Raw genomic sequence first — 25,996 nt, 5'->3', positions numbered from 1 at the left:
CTTGTTTGGGGGTTGCGACGTTCTGGGGGGTAATGAGTATTCTGAACTGTCTGAAGAAAGGCACCATATGTTAATTAGATCTTTTGATGTGTGAAGGTTCAACATTGAAGGCAGGACATCACAGCATTTATAGAATTTCATGGATAAGTGTAAATATTATTGGCTTTGCAATGCAAGTATATCCATGTTTTGGTAAACAGGATACATCCTGATTCTAAAAACAGCTCAGACCTCGAGGGGGCTGGCTTGCCCAGTGAGGCTGTGTTCAAATGTGTATAAAAACAGTACTGTTTTGTATTAAAAGTAATTTTTCTTGCTTCATCTGACCGGATCACTGGTACCTTTAACCAGTGAAGAGCAAATAAACATCACTTGCTTCAAAGACCTGCTTGAAAATATCTTCCATGCTGAAAACCTTGTGACCTGCACATTAAACCCAAAATCTAATCCGTTCCCAGCTATTTCTGAGGTTTGGACACAGCTTTCCGGTACCACTGCTCTGCCTGCTACCCTGCAGCTCTGGTCAGTGTGATAGGCCAGGGGGAGGATCCATCCACAGCAACCCTGATCCATATGAAGAGGTCAGGGGTACCAGCTCAGGTACACCAGCAAGGGGGTACCCAAGCAGTGACAGTTACCCAGAAGAAACCCGGTACTGGATGCCAGTTAAGGAGTCCAGTGGTGGCAGCATTGTAAGCCCCTCCTACTGCAGCAAGAGGGCGCACTTGGGATAACGAAAAGGAACGGTGTCAAAGTAAGCCCAGCCGGTTCCCAGCAATAACAGACAGGGTGGCATAGGCGGTCCATCCTGTCACAGCAAGTATACAACCTCGCTAGCACTAAATGTATTGAACAATATAAAAATAAAAACGGTATCAAGTAAATTAGGGCAGTTCCACTGAACGTTCACATTCAGGAATTATAGGACATTTTGTAATGACTCCACTTCCTCCATCATGCCCCTTTATTCATAGTGCCCCCTCACTGTGCCACTTCCCTCTAACTAACAGAATTCAACTGACTGCATTGTTTGTAAGAACGCTGCCCACACACTATTACTACGGTAATAGGGATGTGCACCGGCCACTTTTGGTGTCTCATGTTTTGTGTTTTGGATTCGGATTTGCTTGATGTTTTGGGTTCGGATTTGTTTCGCAAAACACCTGTCGAAAGGTTTTGCTTCGGATTTAAGGTTTTGGATTCGGATTTATTTTGAAAAAAGCATAAAAAGTTCCAAAATCAAGTTTGTGGGCTTATTTTCACTCCTACGCTATTATTAACCTCAATAACATTCAATAACATTAATTTCCACTAATTTCCAGTCTATTCTGAACACCCTCACACCTCACAATATTGTTTTTAGTCCAAAACGTTTCACCGAGGTAGCTTTCTGGACTACATAGTGGAGTGGTCCCGGTACCACAATATATCACCCTCAACTGGTCTGAATTCCACCAAAAAAGTATCTGGACTGCGTAGTGGAGTGGTCCCCACAATATAATAAAAAATCCCTCAACTGGTCTGAATTCCACCAAAAAAGTATCTGGACTGCGTAGTGGAGTGGTCCCCACAATATAATAAAAAATCCCTCAACTGGTCTGAATTCCACCAGACAAGTATCTGGACTGCGTAGTGGAGTGCCCCCGGTACCCAATTTGATACCGGGGCCACAATAGAATAATAAAACCCTCAACTGGTCTGAATTCCAGTGCACAGATGGCGGACACCAGATGGACGTCTAAAACCAACATAGCAGTTAAGGGCGCAGTTCCTCTTTTTTGTGACTGCACAAACAATTAACGTAGTAATAGAAATGGCAGTTATTCATTTTTTTTTAAATAGAGAAAGAAAGAAGGTAGTAATAGAAATGGCAGTTATTCGAATCCCCAGGAGAGTCTAAGTGGGGTGAGCCACAGAGAGATTATTTCCCTCAGTTTCTCTAACAGGTTGTCAGTGTTGTGCGTCTTCTTAAAACCTGTGATACATAACTACACACACTCGGCAAAGCTTTTACAAATTATCTGCGGCACAGGAGAGTACCACTGGACTGGAGTTATACAGCAGTACCACTGGACTTATACTGCAGAATGAGTGAACTTTGTAATATTGCAGTACCAATGGACTTATACTGCAGAATGAGTGAACTTTGTATTATTGCAGTACCACTGGACTTATACTGCAGAATGAGTGAACTTTGTAATATTCCAGTACCAATGGACTTATACTGCAGGATTGTTTTGGGATTTATTTATTTTTTATAATTACTTTTTTTGTAATTTTTTTTATAACTTTTTTTGAAATTTTTTATAATTTGAGAATAATAGTGAAATAACAATGCCCTTAGAAGGACAGAGCACAGGACACAGCACCACTGGACTGAACAGGACACAGCACAGGACCCAGCAGCACCACTGAACTCAGAAGGACAGAGCACAGGACACAGCACCACTGGACTGAACAGGACACAGCACAGGACCCAGCAGCACCACTGAACTCAGAAGGACAGACCACAGGACACAGCACCACTGGACTGAACAGGACACAGCACAGGACCCAGCAGCACCACTGAACTCAGAAGGACAGAGCACAGGACACAGCACCACTGGACTGAGCAGAACACAGAGCAGAGCACAGCACAGCACAGCACTGAACTGAACAGCACGAGATATAGCAGGACAGAGGACCACCTAACACACCCTCCCTCTACCCTGATCAATGCCCGAGTGAAGATGGCGGCGACTAGCGGGGAATTTATAGGATCCGAGTATCGCGAGATCCGACAGCGGGATTATGACTCAGAGCCTCGATTTCAGTTTTGCAATTGGGGGGAATACCCGAATCTGTCTTGGATCGGCAACGTTCGGGTGGGCTCGGATTTCAGAAATCCGAGTGCGCTCATCTCTAGGTAATAATGCACATTATTACAACTAATACTGTAATTTCAATGCTGATTTTTTTACAATTACCGTACTAACATTAATAGTGCGCGGGCCGCGTTATTCTCACAAACAGCACGATCAATTGAATTCCTCCCGTAAATAAAATTCTTTCCTATCTTCATTCCTTAACTGTACCATATTCATCCAATCGCCACAAGATAGGTCCGCAATCTCGCCTCCTGTTTCTAGTAACTGGTGGATATATCACCAAAACCAGGTCCCCCAAAATCTCCCATATACATTATTCAGAATATGCACACTCTCTGTTTGTAACAAACAAACCTCTATTTACAAACTCTTTCTCTCATGCACATAGGCTGATGCTTTAAGGAAAGGGTTATGATAATATAGGAACACTGATAATGATCTGCAGACCACTATACATATTTATAAAATAGTCTGTTTAGTACTGCATAAATGTTAAACAAACTTTTCTAAGGGGCCTGCACTATGCATAAAGTAAATATTTTTACACTTAAAATAAACACATAAAGGGTGCATAAATATCTTGTTTTAAAAAAAAAAAAGTTTTGCATCAAAACTATACAATAATTGGTTTTAGGGATTGGGAAAAAAAACAACTTTGGAGCTCAAAAGCAAAACCTACTTGTCACAGCAATAAAGAAAAGGTCTAGTATCTGACAGACTCACACATGAATGAGCTTCCAAAGGCTGCAGAAATGTGGACTCCCCTCCTCTCCTCTCTCCTCCTCTGAGACAGTCATATGACTGTGATGTCACTCCTGTAATCTATAGCTCTGTATTACCTCTCCCGGAACTTGCAGGAAGAGTGAGACATGTCTGACAGCAATGAGAGTGTCGGGGAGCAGACAGGTGACAGACACAGGTAATAGACACCCTGCTGTATGTGACTGCAGTGTAACACTTTCTCTGTATCAGTAGAGGAGCAATTGTCTATACAAAGCTGCTATAATATTAGTATATTGTGAAGGCATGCAGCCAATTATTTAGATCACAGTTTGGAGTTGACTACTGGCACTTTAAAAGCAATGTATTACAGGTCTGTAGTAACTGAAAGTTTTTTTTCAGCAGCTGAAGATGGAAACTACAAGTGTTCTAGAATTTATTTTCTTCTGAGTTTTTTTAAAACCTTAATTGACATCAGTCCTAAAGATGTGCTGCAGCAGCTCTAAAGTGCCCTGAAAAATGCCATGTATATATTATGTCATTTGGCTGTGTTTATTTTATGTTGTGACTTTGCATATGGTATAGAATACATGTATGTGAATAAAGAATGTTTTGGATAAATATGTAATTTTAAGTATTTGTAACATAACGTAAGCCAGGTGGAGAGGGGGGGGGCACAACATGTGACCTGCGGGAAGCAGAACAGATACATTTAGTTGCGGGAACAATGGCCGCTGCATGGGGTGGAGAGGGGGCCCGACAATGCCATATTGTTATTATCATATATTTAGGTTCTGTCTCTGAATGTACAGCACCAAGCTATAGGTTGGTGCAATATAAATAGAAAATATAATGTTGAAGTCATCAACTTCACTATTGGTGTAGCCCACGCATCCTCCAATATTTTAATATATACAAGGCCCCTGCCCCCCTCCCCCCAGTGCAGTATATAAACACAGATAGAAACCGCCACTGACACAAGCACCATACGTGTCAAGACTAATTCGTCCAACATCTCTTCACTTGATGTCTTTGCCTTCCTGGTTTCTCTATAAAATCTTCCTCTTAACTCCTCGTTTATCTATTGTCTGTTCATTATGTCTTCAGCCCATTTTATTTTCAAACTTAACAACAATATTTGGATTGCAGATAATAAACCAAACGAGTCCTTACTCCTCCTGCAAAGTTCTTAGATTACTATTCACGATAATACAGATATGTACAGGTCTTGCCAACTAAAGCACCGTTCTTAAACAGTTGACCTTTTTTTTCTGGGGTTTTATGCTCTGCAGACCCCCCCCCCCCCCCCTCTCTACCTTGGGGTCCCCCCCTTCTCTCCTTCTGTGTCATTACTCATGTGGGGACTTCTTTGGATATGGGTCCTCTCCCCCTAAGAGCTTAATCTGGCCAATCCGACACAGACCCGCTACCTAGATTGCCGGGACATCTCGGGACCTCCCTGCCTGTCCCGGATCCTCGGCGGTTTCTCACCCATGTTGCTTGACCACGCCTCCTGCTCCTACGAAACCCGCGCCGCACCGCTAACATGCCCTTCCAGTAACCCCCGCCTGCAGCCACAGTGGCTACTCGGTACGCAGGGGGCGTTACATTGATAGCACCAATCATATTGCGCACCGATGTACAGAGAATTTATAAACATTCACATCAGGCTATGCCCCATTGGAGATTACAGTCTAAATTTCCTCCCACACACAAACACTAGGGTCCAATACTGTCAGAGCCAATTAAACTTGCAGTATGTTTTTTGGGCCGTGAGTGGAATCCACAGCGGCGGACACCCACATAAACACCGTAGACCCCTGTATGCCAAGAACTTTGTAAGACTGAAGATACAGCAGTGTGTACAGTTAGATCTGTGCGGTACCTGATCATAATTGCCTTGTCTTCTCCTAGGAATTTCAATCTTCTTTTTGTATCTATTTTATGACAAGTCTTGTAAAGAAGATGAAGAGCATCCTGGGGAAATATGATGTTGGCAGCCGATACGCCCACATTCCACTAACCAAAGCCTCGGTTCTGCTGCCTGTATTAATTAGACAAGGCAAACTGCATCTGCTGCTGACTGTCAGATCAATGAAAGTAAGTCAGCTGCTATCCTCTGCATGGTTTGGGACTTTGCACCTAAGCGCCTGCATGATTCTACCTTGCTCAAAGCAAATCTGCCACTGATATCTATTCTGTAATCAGAGATTATTAGCTGTAGTGTAGCTGTGAGAATCGTTGCATTCATTTAATGGGCCCATATAGTCTCTGCAGTTGTGGTATTGCTATGAACACACAGACTTGTCCGGTACATCGTGATCAGCGTCAGACTGTTTCACCATTAGTGGTATTTACAATCTATGTCTCCCAGTAGTCTGCAATTTTATATGAAGGGGCTACAGGCTGGGTTTATGAACTTTGTTTAATGTAGAGGCGCATCACACGCATGTATTAAGCAGGTCTCTGTATGCAATGAATTAATTTGCCCAGAGAAGGGAGATGGGGGACTTGCAGGACAAAATTCAAAGGCGCTTTAAAGTGCACATGATTTTGAATTCTGTACTCAGTTTAACTTCATGCATTTATGACAGTCTATGAAATTCCATGTGCTAGTGCTTTCGCTATCTACAATAATGAACACATGCAATGATACAGGTAATCAAGACACACATGCAAACTTGCGTTGGTTTTTGGTGGATATCGTACGACAGGTCAATGATATTTGTGCGACTGCAGTGTTTTCTCCCCTTAATAGAGCCATGGGCAGTAAAAGAAATAGCCCCCCCCCCCTGTTCCTACATAGGCAGCCCTCTTACCCATAGACTGTCTGAGTCAACCACTGCTGTGTTGATTGCTGCAACGTAGAGGTCCCAGGTAGCTTTCACTGATTTGAAATCAAATCAGAATTAAACAGATCCGTGTCATGTGTAATCTGTAGACACACATCTTCATCATCAGTTATTTATATAACGCCACTTATTCCGCAGCGCTGTACAGAGAACTCACTCACATCAGTCCCTGCCCCATTGGAGCTTACAGTCTAAATTCCCTAATATGTAACACACACGCAAACAGAGAGAGACTAGGGTCAATTTGATAGCAGGCAATTAACCTATCAGTATGTTTTTAGAGTGTGAGAGGAAACCAGTGTATCCGGAGGAATCCCACGCAAACACAGGGAGAACATACAAACTCCACACAGATAAGGCCATGGTCGGGAATCGAACTCATGACCCCAGTGCTGTGAGGCAGAAGTGCTAACCACTGAGCCACCGTGCTGACCACTGAGCCACCGTGCTGACCTACATACACATGCAGATTAAGCCCTCATTGTTAATTTATATTACTTGATATCTTCTTAATCCATACAGATGGTTTGATAAACTGACACAATCCTTCCTGGGTATAAACTTTCAGAGCCTGGGTTTCCAGTGTAATGATGGCAACCGATATCAGGCAATTGACCTAGTTTTGCAGCTTATCAATCTAATCATTAGTGGAAAATGCAGACAGCAGGTGACTGATTTTGGACGGCGTGTGCCCTACTGATGCTGGAAGGGATCTCGCACCTCTACATACTGGGCCAAATTGGACATTTATCCTGTTACAACCAGCCAATGTGTGGCTAGTAAATTTTGCCACATGACAGATATCCTGTGGGCTCTCAGCCACCAAAAGTGTAGTCTTATAGAGGCGTAACCAGCACACAGGGGCTAATTCATGTTCATAATAATGGGCAGCACAGTGGCTCAGTGGTTAGCACTTCTGCCTCACAGCGCTGGAGTCATGACTTCAATTACCGACCATGGCCTTATCTGTGTGGAGTTTCCTCCGGGTGCTCCGGTTTGACCTTAGTCTCTCTCCCTCTCCCCTGTAAGCCCCAATGGGGCAGGGACAGATGTGAATGAGTTCTCTGTACAGCGCTGCGGAATTAATGATAATAATAGTCTTACATACTGGTCTGCAATACTATGAAACTAAAATCCAGTCGCTGCTACATACAGAATGTGTTTGTAAGGATATGTGGCTGACTAAACCTTACCACTTTATAGTTGAAAACAATGCCGGGAGGAGTGTGCTTTCCTGGAGGTAGATGGGAACCGTCAGACCAAAGTGATATACAGACAGCGCTGAGGGAAACCAAGGAGGAAATTGGTCTACGTCCTGAGCAAGTGGAAATTATTGGCAGACTAATTCCGTGTATTTCACAGGTAAATATGAACGGGGCTTCTAAATCAGTGAGAGACAACCTGATAAACTTCAGGGGCCCGGTGGTGTGTCCCTCTAACCTCCAAAGGGCCTGCACCCTTCATCTTAGTAATACATTTAATCAAAGAGACACCTGTCTGTCATAACATATCACATCACTGTTCTAAACAGTACACTGCTACCAACTCCTGCCTGGTATGTGCAAGTTAGAGAAGACATACAGGAGAGACGTAATATGATATGTCCTGGTTGTTTACAAGGGGGGTTCACCTTCTGATAACGTTTATTTCTATAAATATAAATATATATATATATATATATATATATATATATATATAGTACTGTAACAGACTTGCAGTACATTAGACAACTGTGGATTTTATATTCTGTAATTTGCCTTCTCTTTGAATAAACATTGTGTTAAGCAAAGCTGGCTTTCCATGCCTCGAACTTACACACACGTAAATATATCATACTTGCCAACTCTCCCGGAATGTCCGGGAGACTCCCGCATTTTGCGAGAGTCTCCCGGACTCCCGGGCGAGTGTGGAAATCTCCCGAATTCTGCCCACTTCACTAAGAAGTGCCCACTTCCTAGTGAAGTGGGCAGAATTAGATCCCACACGCCGCAATTCCCGGTGAATCGCGGCGTTTGGCCCCACCACCCCACTTTCAAATGACGCGTTTGCGTCATGCCGTCACAGGGGGCGGGGCCAAAATGATGCGATTTTGGCCGTCCCGCCCCCCTCCACTAGCTGGCTCCCGGAAGGGAGCTGAAGAAAGTGGGCAAGTATGAAATATATGAATGGGCATTAATAGAGTGTCATCTCAATTATATGAGCCATATATATATGGATAGGAATATTTAGCTCTCCACACAGTCGTATGAGACAATTCTTTATAATTTAGGCACAAAGAGTTAATGAGGCAGCTTTGCATGCATAATACTTGTGTTACTTGTCACCAGCCCATATCACGACCCATGTAACTATTATATTGTCTTTTCAGTCTCCCATTTATCTGATCACTCCGGTTGTTGGGATTGTGGAAGACACATTCCAGCCCTCGCCGAACCCCAGTGAAGTCAATGACGTATTTCTTGTTCCCTTGGAGTTTTTCATCAGCACGGATCATTACACACAGATGGAGCACAATGTGCCAAATTTTGGAACGTGGATTGGTCACCAATTCCTTTACCATGACCCAGACACTAAGAAAATATTTAATATATGGGGAGTGACTGCTCACTTTGCTGTACTGCTCTCAGTTATTCTTCTAGGAAAGGAACCTGCGTTTGATTCTGAGTTTGATCTGGAAAGCAGACTGGAGAGGTGTGAAAAGGTTCTCCTAGCCTCCTGTCATTGGAGTAAATTGTAGCTGTATATAGGGACACTAGACTGTTGGCTACTCTGAAAACACTAATGTACTGTACAGTCATGGTCAAAAGTTTTAAGAATGACACAAATATTGGTTTTCACAAAATTTGCTCCATCAGTGTTTTTAAACCTCTTTGTCAGATGTTGCTATGGTATACTGAAGTACAATTACAGGCATTTCATAAGTGTCAAAGGCTATTATTGCCAATTACATTAAGGTTATGCAGAGGGTCAATATTTGCAGTTTTGACCCTTCTTTTTGAAGCCCTCTGCAATTCGCCCTGGCTTGCTGTCAATCAACTTCTGGGCCACATACTGACTGATGGCCACCCATTCTTGCCTAATCAATGCATGGAGTTTGTCAGAATTTGTGGGGGTTTTTTTGTCCAACTGCCCCTCTTGAGGATTGACCACAGGTCCTCAATGGGATTAAGTTCTGGGGAGTATCCTGGCCATGGACCCAAAATTTTGATGTTCTGATCCCCAAGCCACTTAGTTTTCACTTTTGCCTTATGGCAAGGTGCTCCATCATGCTGTAAAAGGCATTGTTCGTCATCATACTGTTCTTGGATGGTTGGGAGAAGTTGCTCTTGGAGGATGTTTTGGTACCATTTTTTATTATCGGCTGTGTTCTTAGGCAAAATTGTGAGTTAAGAAATCACTTCTCTCCAGGAAATACATCAGGGACAGACTGATATTCTGCAAAAGGTACAGGGATTGGACTGCTCAGGACTGGTGTAAAGTCATTTTCTATGATGAATCCCCTTTCAATCTTTTTGGGGCATCTGGAAAAAACGCATGTCTGGAGAAGGAAAGGTGACCGCTACCATCAGTCTTGTGTCATGCCAACAGTAAAGCATCCTGAGATCATTCATGTGTGGGTTGCTTCTCAGCCAAGGGAGTGGGCTCCTTCACAATTTTGCCTAAGAACACAGCCATGAATAAAGAATGATACCAAAACATCCTCCAAGATCAACGTCTCCCAACCATCCAAGAACAGTTTGGTTATGAACAATGCCTTTTCCAGCATGTTGGAGCACCTTGCCATAAGACAAAAGTGATAACTAAGTGGCTCGGGAATCAAAACATCAAAATTTTGGGTCCATGGCCAAGAAACTCCCCAGACCTTAATCCCATTGATAACTTGTGGTCAATCCTCAAGAGGTGGGTGGACAAACAAAAACCTACAAATTCAGACAAAACTCTAAGTATTGATTAGGCAAGAATGGGCGGTCATCAGCCAGTATGTGGCCCAGCAGTGGATTGACAGCATGCCAGGGCGGATTGCAGAGGTCTTCAAAAAGAAGGATCAACACTGCAAATATTGACATAAACTTGATGTAATTGTTAGTAAAAGCCTTTGCCACTTATGAAATGCTTGTAATTTTTCTTCAGTATTCCATAGCAACATTTGACAAAGGTCACCCTCCCTAGCAGTACAAGTCCTTTAAATTTAGGTCCAAGATGCCAATCAAAACATGTGAAGGGGGCGTGGCCAGTGGTGGGTGGGATTCTCCGGGGCCAGCCAATCAGAATGAAGTTGATCATGCAAAATCGCCCTCCCCCCTTCTTAAAAATTACGTCTAGGTCCGTCCCTGACCCAAGGCTCCTGACAACACTTAAGCTTCCACATAGGTATACCCAACATACTCACCTACCACTCATGCTTCTAGAAGCACAGAATTTCAGGGATGCTGTACTGGGCCAGCTGCCCCACGACCTCCTCCTTAAGAGCCTCCAGCCGTCCAATCCGCTTCACCATTTTTTCCGTCAGATTCCTCCCTGCTCTGGTAGCGGCAGCAGGTAGCGGTTAACTTTTGACCTTGCTGAATAAGTTGCCAAGATACTAGTCCATGGTCGCCCTCACATGCAGGATCCCAGTTACAATAGAGCTCCCAACATTGATCATTGACAGAAAAAGCTTATTTTAAGTGACACCTGCTCATGCGTTATCCCACCATTGGCACTTGGTCTAGATGGAGGATCTCTTCCATTGTATACTGGTGCCGGTTGGCACAGCTGGAAGATGACCACACACCCTGCCTTATAGTGGTCGTCTTGTTTGATTTAGTTTGGAATACTATTGTGTTCATTTTGTGGGTCCACAAATGCTGCTATATGATACGACGAACCCTTCTCCCCATCTGGCAGAATGCAGGTTCCTAGGGAACTCACCTGCTAATACTGGTAATAGTCCCTTCTGCTCAGTGTTATGTGCTTATAAAGCTGGGTGGATGGCTACCGAAGCTTACTGTCCAATAAGACTTACCAACTCACTTACCTAAGCAATATATTCCATAATAGAGGTTGTCAGGCTTGGAGAATGGACCATTATCCATGTTGGCAAGGGGGAAAGAAATTGTCTAGATGTGATAAAATGTTACATAACAGAAGTAGAGATGAGCGTTTCAGATTCAGGTGAAACCGTTAATGTTCTATTTAAGAAAGCAATGCCACTAACTAATAATAAAGGGGGTGTGTGTGTGTGTATGTATATATATATATATATATATATATATATATATATATATATATAATCATATACATATACTTCAGTATGCAGCAAGTTTAATTCTGATTACTCAGATTTATTCCAGCAGCCACTTGTGACTTTCCAAAACTCCTAAATGTAGGATGTACAACATTGTTGTGTTATTATAAATATTGTAAATTAATATAAAGTATATAAATATGAATGTACAAACAAAAATAACAGCCCAGTTGAATCAAAACACAATAATATTTCTTTAAAACCAAAACACTGTTTGACACCATCTCCGCTAAACAGTAAAAATATGGCAGTGGTACAATTAAATACACTTTGTAATTCTTTGAATGTGCCTCTAGATGGCAGTACAGCTGTATCACGGTGCTGATGCCCATGATGCATTCCAATATATTTTCTTGAATTCTTGCTTCCCGGTATATAATACCACATCTTTGTCTAACAGAGGACAAGGTTTTCCTGTGGCCCTCAGCTGTCCTAGCCAAAGCCTCACAATAATTTCACACAATAATAATAATTTAATTTCAGTACAATGTTCTTTATAATTGTGCTCACAATACTTTTTGTTCTTAAAAGTGATATCATGTACAAAATTGTATATGTCTATGTAATTTTAATATATTCAAAGCCTAAATATTTTGACTGAAGATTTTATTAAAAAAAAATACTGACAGCTAGTTTGAGTGTGAATGATGTCTATTTTGAATGTTTTGGGGGAGGTTCCTTTGAATGTCTGTTTGTAAGTGAATGAGGTAATTAAAGTTGGATGGGAGAGGGGGGAAAATTAAAATCACCTTTTGTTACGACAACCAGTGCGGCATAAACTTATAGAACAGGTAGAAGAGGTCTTCACCTTTAGCAGCCGCCTTTCCCGTAGAAACTGGTTATGCTCACAGGTACTCAGATGCCCCCAGGTGTTAAACTCTAAGTAGTATAAGTTTATACTCACACAGCTGTGTATAGGTACAGGAGATGACACGCGGACCAGCGATCTGCAGACTGGATGGAGCACCGGAGGAGGTGTCCGGTATCAGCACAGTCAGGGTCACAGGCAATGGTTCGGAATCCCGGGACAGGCAAAGGATCAGAATCACAGGCAATGGTTCAGAGTCCGGGTACAGGCAATATGCCAAGGTCACAGTCAAAGGTTCAGAATCCAGAAGCAGGCAATAGGTCAAGGTCACAGGCAAAGGTTCAGAATCCAGAAGCAGGCAATAGGTCAAGGTCACAGGCAAAGGTTCAGAATCCAGAAGCAGGCAAAGGGTCATACACAGGTAGTCAAATCCAAGGTTCTCACCAACAGGAACAGTGAACTATAACCGGCAGGGAGGCTAAGCCCTCCCTGCCTTATATATGGGTATAGGACCAATGAGGAGAGGCAGTGGGAATCAGCCACAGGAGGCTGTAATTAATGAACTCTAACCTGATTTTCAGAAGCGCCCGGCTAACCCTAATGCCGGGACGCGGCGCTGACTACAAGAGCATCTCGGCCGTTACCTAGGCAACGGTCGGGACGATACCTGGAAGTAACGTCCCGGTCGTCATAGCGATGGCCGGGACACAGGTGAGAGAGTCGCGGCGGCTGGGCACCGCAGCGGCTCGTAACACCTTTACATTATTCAGCTGATGATTGAGATTTATCAAACCTTTTAAAAAGGAAAATTGGAGATGCCAATAACAACCAATCAGATTATAGCTATCAGTATTATAGAATGTATTAGTTAGATTCTGAGTTGTTGCTATGGGCAACGCCTCCACTTTTCCTTTTTAGATGTTTTGATACAGCTAGCCCTACATTTTAACGACTGCAGGCTGGACTGAGAGCAGTACTTAGCCAGGTGGGGCCAGATGGGCAGGAGCACCCTGTGGCCTATTTGAGCAGAAAACTGCTAAATTGGGAGGTGGGGTATGAAACAATTGAGAAGGAACGTTTGGCCATTGTGTGGGCAGGGAAAAAACTTCAACCTTATTTGTATGGACGACATTTTACTGTGGTGACTGATCCTAATCCTTTAACACACCTCAGGAAAATGGCCGTTTGTTGCGCTGGAGCTTTGTACTTCAAATTTATGACTTTGACATAATTCACAAGCAAGGTAAGGCTCACAGCAATGCGGAAGGACTGTCTTTGCAGAAAGAGCCGGGTCATCTCCAGTAACCCTAGGAGACTGTGGACCAGGATCCAAATCGTTCGAACATAGCACGCTGGTTGCCGCATGGACAAGGGGGGAGGAGTGTGACTGGATCACTTATAAATAACTTATGGAATAAATTTATTTAAAGGAAATAATGCAGGGTGCTTATTTATATAATTGGCAATGCACTTTTTTTTGAGATTGTGTATATTTTGGTAAGGGAAATCTTTAATTTCTGAGACCAGGGGGAGACAAATTTGTTTTTTTTTCTGTTTTAACCTTGCCAAAGGAAATGCCTGATTTCTGATGTATATATCTGGTACAATAAGCCTTTGTGGATGGAAGTCTTTTTTGTGTATTGTGATGTGGGGAAATGGCTTGTTTGGGGTTTGGGGAACGTTTATTCTGGACTGTCTGTAGAAAGGCCCCATATGTTAATTAGATCTTTTGATGTGTGAAGGTCTAACATTGAAGGCAGGACATCACAGCATTCCTAGAATTTCATAGATAAGTGTAAATATTGTTGGCTTTGCAATGCATGTAAATCCATGCTTTGGTAAACAGGATACATCCTGATTCTAAAAATAGCTCAGACCTCGAGGGGGCTGGCTTACCCAGTGAGACTGTGTTCAAATGTGTATACAAACAGCACTGTTTTGTATTAAAATTCGTTCTTGTTTCATCTGACCTGATCACTGGTACCTTTTAACCAGTGAAGAGCAAATAAACAGCACTTGCTTCAAAGATCTGCTTGAAAATATCTTCCATGCTGAAAATCCTGTTATCTACAGATTAGACCCAAAATCTAATCCATTCCCGGCTGTTTCTGAGGTTTGGACCCAGCTTTTCCGGTACCACCGCTCTGCCTGCTACCCTGCAGCCCTGGTCAGTGTGATAGGCCAGGGGGGGGATCCATCCACAGCAACCCTTATCTATAGTGAGAGGTCAGGAGTACCAGCCCAGGAACACCAGTAACGGGGTACACTCGCAGCGTCAGATACCCAGAAGAAACCCGGTACTGGATGCCAGTTAAGGAGTCCAGTGGTGGCAGCATTGTAAGCCCCTCCTACTGCGGCAAGAGGGCGCACTTGGGATAACGAAAGGGAACGGTGGCAAAGTAAGCCCAGCCGGTTCCCATCAACAACAGGCAGGATGGCATAGGGGTCCATCCTGTCACAGCACGTATACAACCTCGCTAGCACTAAATGTATTGAAAAATATAAAAATAAAAACAGTATCTAGTAAATTAGGGCAGTTCCAATGAACGTTCACATTCAGGAATTATAGGACATTTTGTAATTACTCCACTTCCTCCATCATGCCCCTTTATTCATAGTGCCCCCTCACTGTGCCACTTCCCTCTAACAGAATTCAATTGACTGTGTTGTATCTGAGAACGCTGCCCACACACTATTACTGTTACTACGGTAGTAGTGCGCATTATTACCATTAATACGTTAATTTCAAAGCTGATTACACAATTACCATACTAACATTAATAGTGCGCGAGCCACGTTATGATCACAAACAACACGATCAAATGAATCCTCCCCGTAAATAAACTTCTTTCCTATCTTCATTCTTTGTACTATATTCATCCAATCGCCATGAGGCTGGGGCTGTAACCACTCGGCACTTTTTTATTTTTTATTTATTACACCTTCTGTTCGTCACTTTTACTTTTATGTTATTAGCTTCATGGATTTTAGGGGTGCGGGTAGGCCCTTTTGGGCTCTGCATCCCCAAAGATCTAGGGGGGCTGTGTGGCCTTTTGGTTCCGGCCCCATCGTTTGCTCATCCTACCGGGGGTGAGCTAGTTGTTGAGCCCTGGGTGAAGCCTCAGTGGATCCCAGGGCTAAAGGGACCCCCCTAGCCTTGCGGCGAAGGGGGTCTGAAGACCCTTGCCCCCTAAGGGTCCATTAGGATCGGGGGTCGGGGACTAGGGCCTATCCTTTTTTGAGGAGGGCTAAGAACCGCATCCCTTGTGCATGTTTTGCACTTATTTTTTCGTTCACTAGGGCACGAAAGCACTGTTCCTGGGCTTTCAATAAAAAAAAAATATATATTCATCCAATCGCCTCAAAATAGGTCCGCAATCTCGCCTCCTTTCTAGTAGCTGGTGGATATATCACCAAATCCCGGTCTCCCAAAATCTCCCATATATATTATTCAGAATATGCACACTTTAGAAATCCAGCACTCTCTGTAACAAACAATCCTCTATTTACTAATTTTCTCTCATGCACATATGCTGATGCTTTAAGGAAAGACTTTGATTATATAGAAACACTGATAATGATCTGCGGACCACTATAAATATTTATAAAATAGTCTGTTTAGTACTGCAAACAAAAACAAACTTTTCTAAGGGGCCTGCACTATGCATAAAGTAAATAATTTTTCACTTAAAATAAACACATAAATATCTTGGTGTTTTTTTTAAAAAAAAACGTTTTGCACCAAAACTATACAATAATTGTGCTTGGGAAAAAAACAACTTTAAAGCTCAAAATTAAAACCTACTTGACATAGCAACAAGAGAATGTCTAGTATCTCACAGACTCACACATGAATGAGCTTCCAAAGGCTGCAGAAATGTGGACTCCCCTCCTCTCCTCTCTCCTCCTCTGAGCACAGTCATATGACTGTGATGTCACTGCTGTCATCTATAGCTCTGTATTACCTCTCCCGGAACTTGCAGGAAGAGTGAGACATGTCTGACAGCGATGAGAGTGCCGGGGAGCAGACAGGAGACCGACACAGGTAATAGACACCCGGCTGTATGTGACTGCAGTGCAACACTTTCTCTGTATCAGTACAGGTGCAGCTGTCTATACAAAGCTGCTATAATATTAGTATATTGTGAAGGCATGCAGATCACAGTTTGGAGTTGACTACTGGCACTTTAAAAGCGATGCATTACAGCTTTGTAGTAACTAAAAAAAAAATTCAGCAGCTGAAGATGGAAACTACAAGTGTTCTAGAATTTATTTTCTTCTGAGTTTTTTAAAGACCTAAATTGACATCAGTCTTAAAGATGTGCTGCAGCAGCTCTAAAGTGCCCTGAAAGATGCCATGTATATATTATGTTATTTGACTGTGTTTATTTTATGTTGTGACTTTGCATATGGTATAGAATACACGTATGTTAATCAAGAATGTTTTAGATAAATATGTAATTTTAAGTATTTTTTAACATAAAAGCCAGCTGGAGACCGCGGGGGCACAACGTGTGACCTGCGGAAAGCAGAACAGATACATTTAGTTGCGGGAACAATGGCCGCTGCATGGGGTGGAGAGTGGCCCGACAATGCTATATTGTTATTATCCTATTTTGTTATTATTCTGTCTCTGAATGTACAGCACCAAGCTATAGGTTGGTGCAATATAAATAGAAAATATAATGTTGAAGTCATCAACTTCACTATTGATATAGCATCCTCCTATATTTTAATATATACAAGCCCCCCCTTTCCAGTGCAATATATAAACACCGATAGAAACCGCCACTGACACAAGCACCATACATGTCAAGACTAATTCGTCCAACATCTCTTCACTTGATGTCTTTTCCTTCCTGGTTTCTCTATAAAATCTTCCTCTTGACTCCACGTTTATCTATTGTCTGTTCATTATGTCTTCAGCACATTTTATTTACACACTTAACCACAATATTTGGATTGCAGATAATAAACCAAACGGGTCCTCCTGCAAAGTTCTTAGATTACTAGTCACGATAATACAGATATGTACAGCTCTTGCCAACTAAAACACCGTTCTTAAACAGTTAACCTTTTTTTTTTCTGGGGTTTCATGCTCTGCGGACCCCCCCCCCCCCCCCCTCTCTTCCTTGGGGTCCCCCCCTTCTCTCCTTCTGTGTCATTACTCATGTGGGGACTTCTTTGGATATGGGTCCTCTTCCCCCTAAGAGCTTAATCTGGCCAATCCGACACAGACCCGCTACCTTTATTGCCGGGACATCTCGGGACCTTCCTGCCTGTCCCAGATCCTCTGCGGTTTCTCACCCATGTTGCTTAACCACGCCTCCTGCTCCTAAGAAACCCGCGCCGCACCGCTAACATGCCCTCCCAATAACCCCCATCTGCAGCCACAGTGGCTACTCGGTATGGAGGGGGTGTTACATTGATAGCACCAATCATATTACGTACCGATGTACAGACAGTTTATAAACAATCACATCGGGCTATGCCCCATTGGAGGTTACAGTCTAAATTTCCTCCCACACACAAACACTAGGGTCCACTACTGTCAGAAGCCAATTAAACTTGCATTATGTTATTTGGGCCGTGAGTGGAATCCACACCGGCGGACACCCACATAAACAGCCAAGAACTTTGTGAATGATACATTTTTTAACAGTACTATACAAAACAGTGTAAGTCTGAAGATACAGCAGTGTGTACAGTTAGATCTGTGCGGTACCTGATCATAATTGCCTTGTCTTCTCTTAGGAATTTCAATCTTCTTTTTGTATCTATTTTATGACAAGTCTTGTAAAGAAGATGAAGAGCATCCTGGGGAAATATGATGTTGGCAGCCGATACGCCCACATTCCACTAACCAAAGCTTCGGTTCTGCTGCCTGTATTAATTAGACAAGGCAAACTGCATCTGCTGCTGACTGTCAGATCAATGAAAGTAAGTCAGCTGCTATTCTCTGCATGGTTTGGGACTTTGCACCTAAGCCTCTGCATGATTCTACCTTGCTCAAAAAAAATCTGCCACTTATATCTATTCTGTAATCAGAGATTATTAGCTGTAGTGTAGCTGTGAGAATCGTTGCATTCATTTAATGGGCCCATATAGTCTCTGCAGTTGTGGTATTGCTATGAACACACAGACTTGCCCGGTACATCGTGATCAGCGTCAGACTGTTTCACCATTAGTGGTATTTACAATCTATGTCTCCCAGTAGTCTGCGATTTTATATGAAGGGGCTACAGGCTGGATTTATGAGCTTTGTTCAATATAGAGGCACATCACACGCATGTATTAAGCAGGTCTATGTATGTAATGAAGTTCATTTGCCCAGAGAAGGGAGATGGGAGACTTGCAAGACACTATTCAAAGGCGCTTTAAAGTGCACATGATTTTGAATTCTGTGCTCGGTTTAACTTCATGCATTTATGATGGTCTGTGAAATTCCGTGTGCTGGTGCTTTCGCTATCTATAATAATGAACACATGCAGTGATACAGATAATCCAGGCACACTTGTAACTTGCAAAAATAGGCCACGTTGGTTTTTGGTGGCTATCGTACTACAGGTCAATGATAATTGTGTGACTGTGGTGTTTTCTCCCATTAATGGAGCCATGGGCAGTAAAAAGAATAGCCCCCGGCCCCCCATGTTCCTACGTAAAGTCTGTCTGAGTCAACCACTGCTGTGTTGATTGCTGCATCGGAGAGGTCCCAGGTAGCTTTCACTTGATTTGAAAGCGAATCATAATTAAACAGATCAGTGTCATGTGTAATCTCTACACACACAACTTCATCCGTTATTTATATAGCGCCACTAATTCCTCAGCGCTGTACAGAAAACTCTCTCATATCAGTTCCTGCCCCATTGGAGCTTACAGTCTAAATTCCCTAACATACACACAGACAGAGAGAGAGATTAGGGTCAATTTGATAGCAGATCTGTGTGGAGTTTGTATGTTCTCCCCGTGTTTACGTGGGTTTCCTCCGGGTGCTCCTGTTTCCTCCCACACTCCAAAAACATACTAGTAGGTTAATTGGCTGCTAGCAATTTGACCCTAGTGTCTCTCTCTCTCCCTCTCCCTCTCCCTCTCCCCCTCCCCCTCCCCCTCCCTCCCTCCTCTTAAGCTCCAATGGGGCAGGGACTGATGTGAGTGAGTTCTCTGTACAGCGCTGCAAGATCAGTGGCGCTACATAAATAAATGGTGATGATGATGATGATGATAATAATAGTCTTACATACTGTTCTGTAATACTATTAAACTAAAATCCAGTCGCTGCTACATACAGAATGTGTTTGTAAGGATATGTGGCTGACTGAACCTTACTACTTTACAGTTGAATACAATGCCGGGAGATGTGTGCTTTCCTGGAGGTAGATGGGAACCATCAGACCAAAGTGATATACAGACAGCGCTGAGGGAAGCCAAGGAGGAGATTGGTCTACGTCCTGAGCAAGTGGAAATTATTGGCAGACTAATTCCTTATATTTCACAGGTAAATATGTAACGGGGCTTCTAAATCGGTGATGGGCAATCTGATACACTGCAGGGGCCCCGTGGTGTGGCCCTCTAACCTCCAAAGGGCCGCACCCTTCATCTCAGTAATACATTTAATCAAATAGACACCTGTCTGTTATAACATATCACATCACTGTTCTAAACAGTAGGCTACTACCAACTCCTGACTGTTATGTGCAATTTAGAGAAGAGATACAGGAGAGACTGTGACAGGATGGACCGCCTATGCCACTTGTCTGTTATTGCTGGGAAGCGGCTGGGCTTACTTTGCCACCGTTCCCTTTCGTTAGCCCAAAAGCACCCTCTTGCCGCAGTAGGAGGGGCTTATAATGCTGCCACCACTGAGCTCCTTCTATGGCACTCAGAACCACGTTCCTTCTGGGTCACTGACGTGCTAGTGTACCTCGTTGCTGGTGTGCCCGGACTGGTAACTCCGGACCTCTTACTATGGATCCGGGTTGCTGTGAATGGATCCCCCCTGGCCTATCACACAGACCAGGCTGCATGGGTAGCAGGCAGAGCGGTGATACTGGAAAAGCTTGGGTCCAAACCTCAGACACAGCCGGAGAACGGATTAGATTTGGGTCTAATCTGTAGATCACAGGAATACAGCGATATTGAAGATGTTTCCAAGCAGATCTTTGAAGCAAGATGGTTTATTTTCTCTCACCTTAGTTGAAGGTACCAGGATGATCAGGTCAGATGAAGTCAGAAGAATGATTACATGCTCACACAGCTCATCTTTTATACAGTTCAGAAATAGTCTATTTTTAGAATCAGGATGCAACCCTGCTTAGCAAAACTTGAATTTACATGCATTGCAAAGCTAACGATATTTACATTTATCTGTGAAATTCTAGAAACGATGTGATGGTTTTCAGATGCCAAGAATCCAAGAGCCAGTCTTAATTAAAAGTTCCTGCCTTCAATGTTGAACCTTCACACATCAAAAGATCTTATTAACATGTGGCCTTTCATCAGACCATTCGGAATACATATTCACACAGAACAACAAAAAACAAAAACGCTATATAGATAAATGGTGATGATGATGAATGTGTGTAGGGGGGACAGGCATCAATTTTCTCTGCAGAAATAGTTTCCTGGCTAGCAGAAAGAGATCAACACTACACCAGCCACCAAGACACTCTTAAGGTAAGAGTTCGTCCAGGTGAGGCGTGACAGAAATGTACCACCTGGTCCAGCTCTGCAGAAAATACCACCAGCTGATGACATAGAAGCATATCTGGTGTCCTTTACGAGAGAGCTGCAAGTAGGCAAAATAGCCTCCTGAGGTTTGAGCTGAGAGGCTGGTACCATATCTGACTGGCGAAGCTCAGCGATATTATATGGATCTGGATGAGGACTGGTACTCTGATTATCCGTGTTTAAAGTCTGAGATATTGGCTCGCATTGGGCTTTCGGGGGCCAGGCCCAGCCCTATCACGAATGGCGCTATGATAAAGGCAAACCGGTCAGAGCACAAGTGGCTGAGCTTTCCAAAAAGATGTCTGCAGCCTAAGGAGAATTTGCCTACCCGGATTATTGAAGTTCTGGCGATAGATCACTGCATCCGGGGGCTGGACCATGGTTTGCAAAGGTGGGTGCTGCAATCAGACCCACGAACTTAAAAAGAGCTTTGCACAGTGGTAGAGAGGTTTTGTGCGCTACAGCAATTGAATAAAGCACCTGCATTTGTGCCAAAGCCGATGCCACGTTAAAAGCCAGGTTTGAACCAAACAGTTATGGTGGTGGCTGCCATAGCACCCAAACTCCCATATTCACTCATTCTGGGGAGACTTCCCAATGTTTAAAGAGGTACCACCCCCTTATTAAAACAAAGTAAAAAGGCAGGCAAGAAGGTGTCCGTATGTGTTTCACCAGAAGTGTGCTATATATATATATATATATATATATATATATATATATATATATATATATATATATTAATTAGTATTGTGACAGACTTGTAGTACTTTAGACAAGTGTGTATTTCATATTCTGTAATTTGCCTTCTCTATTAATAAACATTGTGTTCAGCAAAACTGGGTTTCCATGCCTCGAACTTACACAAAGAAACACACACCACACACACGTAAATATATGAATGGGCATTAATAGAGTGTCATCCCAATTATATGAGATGTATATGGACAGGGATATTTAGCTATCCACACAGTCGTATGAGACAATTCTTTATAATTTAGGCACAATGAGTTAATGAGGCAGCTTTGCATGCATATTATTTGTGTTACTTGTCACCAGCCCATATCACGACCCATGTATCATCATCATCAACATTTATTTATATAGCGCCAGCAAATTCCGTAGCGCTTTACAATTGGGAACAAACATTGATAAAACAATACTGAGTAATACATACAGACAGAGAGGTAAGAGAACCCTGCTCGCAAGCTTACAATCTATGGGACAATGAGAGTTAGAAACACAAGGGCATGTGCTACATCATATTGCACAATGGACCAGCTAGAACGCAAAGGTAAAAGTATTGAGTGGGGTGTGTGTGTTGCAGTGTTGGTCAGAGGGTTGTTGTCTTGCGTAAGCTGTGTAGAGGGTGGTAATAGGGTCATCTAGGGAAATTAAGATGGTGGCTGAGAAATATCATAACCTTGTCTGAAGAGGTGGGTTTTCAGTGAAGGTTTGAAGACTAGAGGAAAGTCTTACTGTGCGAGGGAGGGAATTCCACAAAGTAGGTGCAGCCCGGAAAAAATCCTGTAACCGAGAATGGGAGGATGTGATGAGAGTGGAGGAGAGACGCAGATCTTGTGCAGAACGGAGGTGTCGAGTGGGGAGATATTTCGAGACCAGTGAGGAAATGTATGTCGGTGCAATTTTTTTGATGGCCTTGTATGTAACTATTATATTGTCTTTTCAGTCTCCCACTTACCTGATCACTCCGGTTGTTGGGATTGTAGAAGACACATTCCAGCCCTCGCCGAACCCCAGTGAAGTCAATGACGTATTTCTTGTTCCCTTGGAGTTTTTCATCAGCACGGATCACTACACACCAATGGAGTTTAATGTGCCAAATTTTGGAACGCGGATTATTGACCAATTCCTTTACCAGGACCCAGACACTAAAAAAGTATTTAATATATGGGGATTGACTGCTCACTTTGCTGTACTGCTCTCAGTTATTCTTCTAGGAAAGGAACCTTCGTTTGATTCTGAGTTTGATCTGGAAAGCAGATTAGAGGGGTGTGAAAAGATTCTCCTAGCCTCCTATCATCGGAGTAAATTGTAGCTGTATACACTGATACTAGACTGCTGGCTACTCTGAAAACACTAATTTTCTGCACAGTCATGGCCAACAGTTTTGAGGATGACACAAATATTGGTTTTCACAAAATTTGCTGCTTCAGTGTTTTTAGACCTTTGTCAGATGTTGCTATGGTATACTGAAGTAAAATTACAAGCATTTTATAAGTGTCAAAGGCTTTTATTGCCAATTACATTAAGTTTATGCAGAGGGTCAATATTTGCAGTGTTGACCCTTCTTTTTGAAGATCTCTGCAATTCGCCCTGGCATGTTGTCAATCAACTTCTAGGCCACATACCGACTGATGGCCGCCCATTCTTGGCTAATCAATGCTTGAAGTTTGTCAGAATTTGTGGGTTTTTGTTTGTCCACCCGCCTCTTGAGGATTGACCACGTTCTCAGTGGGATTAAGGTCTGGGGAGTTTCCTAGCCATGGACTTAAAAAATTTAGATGATTTGATCCCGAGCCACTTAGTTATCACTTTTGCCTTATGGCAAGGTGCTCCATCATGCTGGAAAAGGGATTATTCGTCACCAAACTGTTCTTGGATGGTTGGGAGAAGTTGCTATTGGAGGATGTTTTGGTGCTGTCAAATCTAAATCAGATTGTTCACTTGTAAGTGTCAGTTTATCAATTATGAGCTCATCAGCTGGAGAGAATTAAATGCACTGCATGGCTTGCGTGTACAATTAGCTCTGCTTTATTAGTTACAAGTCTATATCTATATAGCACAAAATCAAGTATTATAGAAAACTACGCCCCAAAAGGTTTTAACCACTCATGCTTCCTTTAAACAGATCTTGCTACATTCTCACATTTTCACACAGGAATACTCCCCAGGGGGGAGTTGGCTTATCTCCTGTGCGCCATATTCAAGGTCATTAACACAGTCTCCTGCAAACAAAGAATAACTCCTACAAACTAGCTGTATCTAATCTGTCTTTAAACTATATGAGAACAAAATGGCTATAAGGCATTAAGATGGCGTCAGCTTAGCAAAATCACATTTCTCATTTCCCATCTTTTTATTCATTATTTACCCTAACACTAATTATCAGAGATCACATTCTTGCTGTCGCTTTTAATGTGTACTTATACACATACACCCTTCTAACAGAACATATGAATAGGATTGCCTAAAACTGGATACATAGAACAACCCATCCCCCACCAATAGCAAGTCCATGATCCCTCTTCTAGCTGATATTAATAGATGGTCAATGAGTCGACAACCATTTTGCACCCGCTGCATGTACTGATGTCAGATCTTCACATATATCAGTGAACATGAAAGGCTATGGGGCCTCTTGTGCTTCCATTTTGTCTTTTAATTATGGATTTCTTAGGGAAGGAAAAAGGGAAAGGGAGGGAGAAAATACACAGAGCGCTCGGCAAGTGTTATATGTCACTTATTTCACAATAGAAGGGATTGTCCATTGTGCTGTATATCTTCCTAAGGATAAACTTTAGTAATGAGCATGTGGATTCCAAGGAAAAGGTTCTTGGTTTTTGCACTGATCACAACTGGCAGTAGTACTGAGAGTTCCACAAGGTTCACACTCATTAGATGGGGTGTACAATACGGCGGTTAAGACAGATGTGGTAACTTTTATTTTTCTGGAAGAGAAACACTTAGCTTTAATACACTTGCTAATAAGCCACATCATCAGTTTTAGTAGTATATATATATATATATATATATATATATATATATATATAATAAGAATTAGTAACAGTCCTTTGAATTACAACATGTATAAAACCAGATACCCATCCTATACCCTTGAAACAATCGGCCAGGTGCAGCCATGAAAACTATCCTTCTAGATAAGCATCTCCAGTGCGCTCCTTTAAAAATTTATATTTCATTTCTCATTTTTTTTTTTAAGTGTTCATCGAACATTTTCTCAGGATTATCTGCGTCACTAGTTAAAAAGGTGCAACCCTGGGCTTCAATTTAAATATTTAGGGTCAGGCAGTACCCTCCAGACTAAGCTGTCAGGTAGTCCAATATTTACCTATTGTCTTGTGTTAATGTAATAATGTGTTGGGCCACAATACTCACTAATACATTTCTGTATTGGGTGTAAACCCCTACAGTCATGGGTTGCTCTTTTCTTTATTTGGTTGGGTTAAACTTTCATATTAGAATTTCTCTAATTATGTATAATGATCTCTACATTACTATTGGCGTGAGTCTGGTTCTTCCAGACCTAGCTTTTCTTTCTAAACTACTACACAGCTACAGCCTGCAGCAAAGGAACATAACGTGCAATCAATATTCCTCCTGCTAATATCAATGAACACCACTCTCTGGTCTCCCTTAGACCTTTAAAAAACTTGTAGGGGCATATTCAATTTACGGCGGGATCGCCAAAAATCCCGCGCTCCAAAAATATTACCGTTTATACGGTAATATGTCGCTGAATTTCAGCTCGCAGCTCCCTGAGCTGCGAGCTGAAATTCAGCGAGTAAATTACCGTATTAATGGGTTTTTTTGCGCAGGATTACCATAATAGCGGTAATATTTTTGGATCGCGGGATTTCCGCCGATCCCGCCGTCAATTGAATATGCCCCGTAGAATACATTTTACTCAGACTCCCCTTGTCTGAAGATCTTGCAGTAGGATGTGTGTATTCAGGTATCATTTTCCTGTACTTCC

General features: G+C 42.5%; 3 protein-coding genes across 6 annotated transcripts in view; 2 read left to right on the top strand and 1 right to left on the bottom strand.

Moving 5' to 3' along the window:
* LOC142104373 (uncharacterized) overlaps positions 1–25,996 on the bottom strand; it is a 388,681-nt gene that overhangs the window by 209,972 nt on the left and 152,713 nt on the right. The gene's annotated exons all lie outside the window — the stretch shown is intronic.
* LOC142104371 (peroxisomal coenzyme A diphosphatase NUDT7-like) lies at positions 3,697–11,711 on the top strand. Of its 2 annotated transcripts, none has more exons than XM_075188995.1 (4): positions 3,697–3,786; positions 5,540–5,687; positions 7,643–7,801; positions 8,808–11,711. In XM_075188995.1, exons 1-4 carry the CDS (start codon positions 3,737–3,739, stop codon positions 9,174–9,176), a joined length of 726 nt encoding a protein of 241 aa, XP_075045096.1. In that variant the 5' UTR covers positions 3,697–3,736; the 3' UTR covers positions 9,177–11,711. The 2 variants fall into 2 exon arrangements, with proteins under 2 accessions (XP_075045096.1, XP_075045097.1); XM_075188996.1 differs by having other exon boundaries at positions 3,706–3,786; positions 5,502–5,687.
* On the top strand, positions 7,728–23,499 carry LOC142104369 (peroxisomal coenzyme A diphosphatase NUDT7-like). 3 transcript variants are annotated; one of them, XM_075188994.1, is made up of 4 exons: positions 7,728–7,801; positions 18,327–18,474; positions 19,871–20,029; positions 22,949–23,499. In XM_075188994.1, exons 2-4 carry the CDS (start codon positions 18,340–18,342, stop codon positions 23,315–23,317), a joined length of 663 nt encoding a protein of 220 aa, XP_075045095.1. In that variant the 5' UTR covers positions 7,728–7,801; positions 18,327–18,339; the 3' UTR covers positions 23,318–23,499. The 3 variants fall into 3 exon arrangements, with proteins under 3 accessions (XP_075045095.1, XP_075045093.1, XP_075045094.1); XM_075188992.1 differs by lacking the exon at positions 7,728–7,801 and adding an exon at positions 16,393–16,579; XM_075188993.1 differs by lacking the exon at positions 7,728–7,801 and adding an exon at positions 16,499–16,579 and having other exon boundaries at positions 18,289–18,474.

The sequence above is a fragment of the Mixophyes fleayi genome, chromosome 10 (assembly GCF_038048845.1).
Source record: "Mixophyes fleayi isolate aMixFle1 chromosome 10, aMixFle1.hap1, whole genome shotgun sequence".
Classification (NCBI taxonomy): domain Eukaryota; kingdom Metazoa; phylum Chordata; class Amphibia; order Anura; family Limnodynastidae; genus Mixophyes; species Mixophyes fleayi.
Note: the sequence above shows the minus strand (reverse complement) of the source record. Positions and strands in the feature narration are given on the sequence as shown.

Bases quoted from the DNA above. Each gene is read 5' to 3' on its own strand.
- LOC142104371 (XM_075188995.1), top strand. From the start codon at position 3,737: ATGTCTGACAGCAATGAGAGTGTCGGGGAGCAGACAGGTGACAGACAC. The intron at 3,787-5,539 runs GTAATAGACACC...TTTTATGACAAG, and splicing joins CAGACAGGTGACAGACACAG to TCTTGTAAAGAAGATGAAGA. The intron at 5,688-7,642 runs GTAAGTCAGCTG...ACCACTTTATAG, and splicing joins TGACTGTCAGATCAATGAAA to TTGAAAACAATGCCGGGAGG.
- LOC142104369 (XM_075188992.1), top strand. From the start codon at position 16,530: ATGTCTGACAGCGATGAGAGTGCCGGGGAGCAGACAGGAGACCGACAC. The intron at 18,475-19,870 runs GTAAGTCAGCTG...ACTACTTTACAG, and splicing joins TGACTGTCAGATCAATGAAA to TTGAATACAATGCCGGGAGA. The intron at 20,030-22,948 runs GTAAATATGTAA...TTGTCTTTTCAG, and splicing joins TAATTCCTTATATTTCACAG to TCTCCCACTTACCTGATCAC.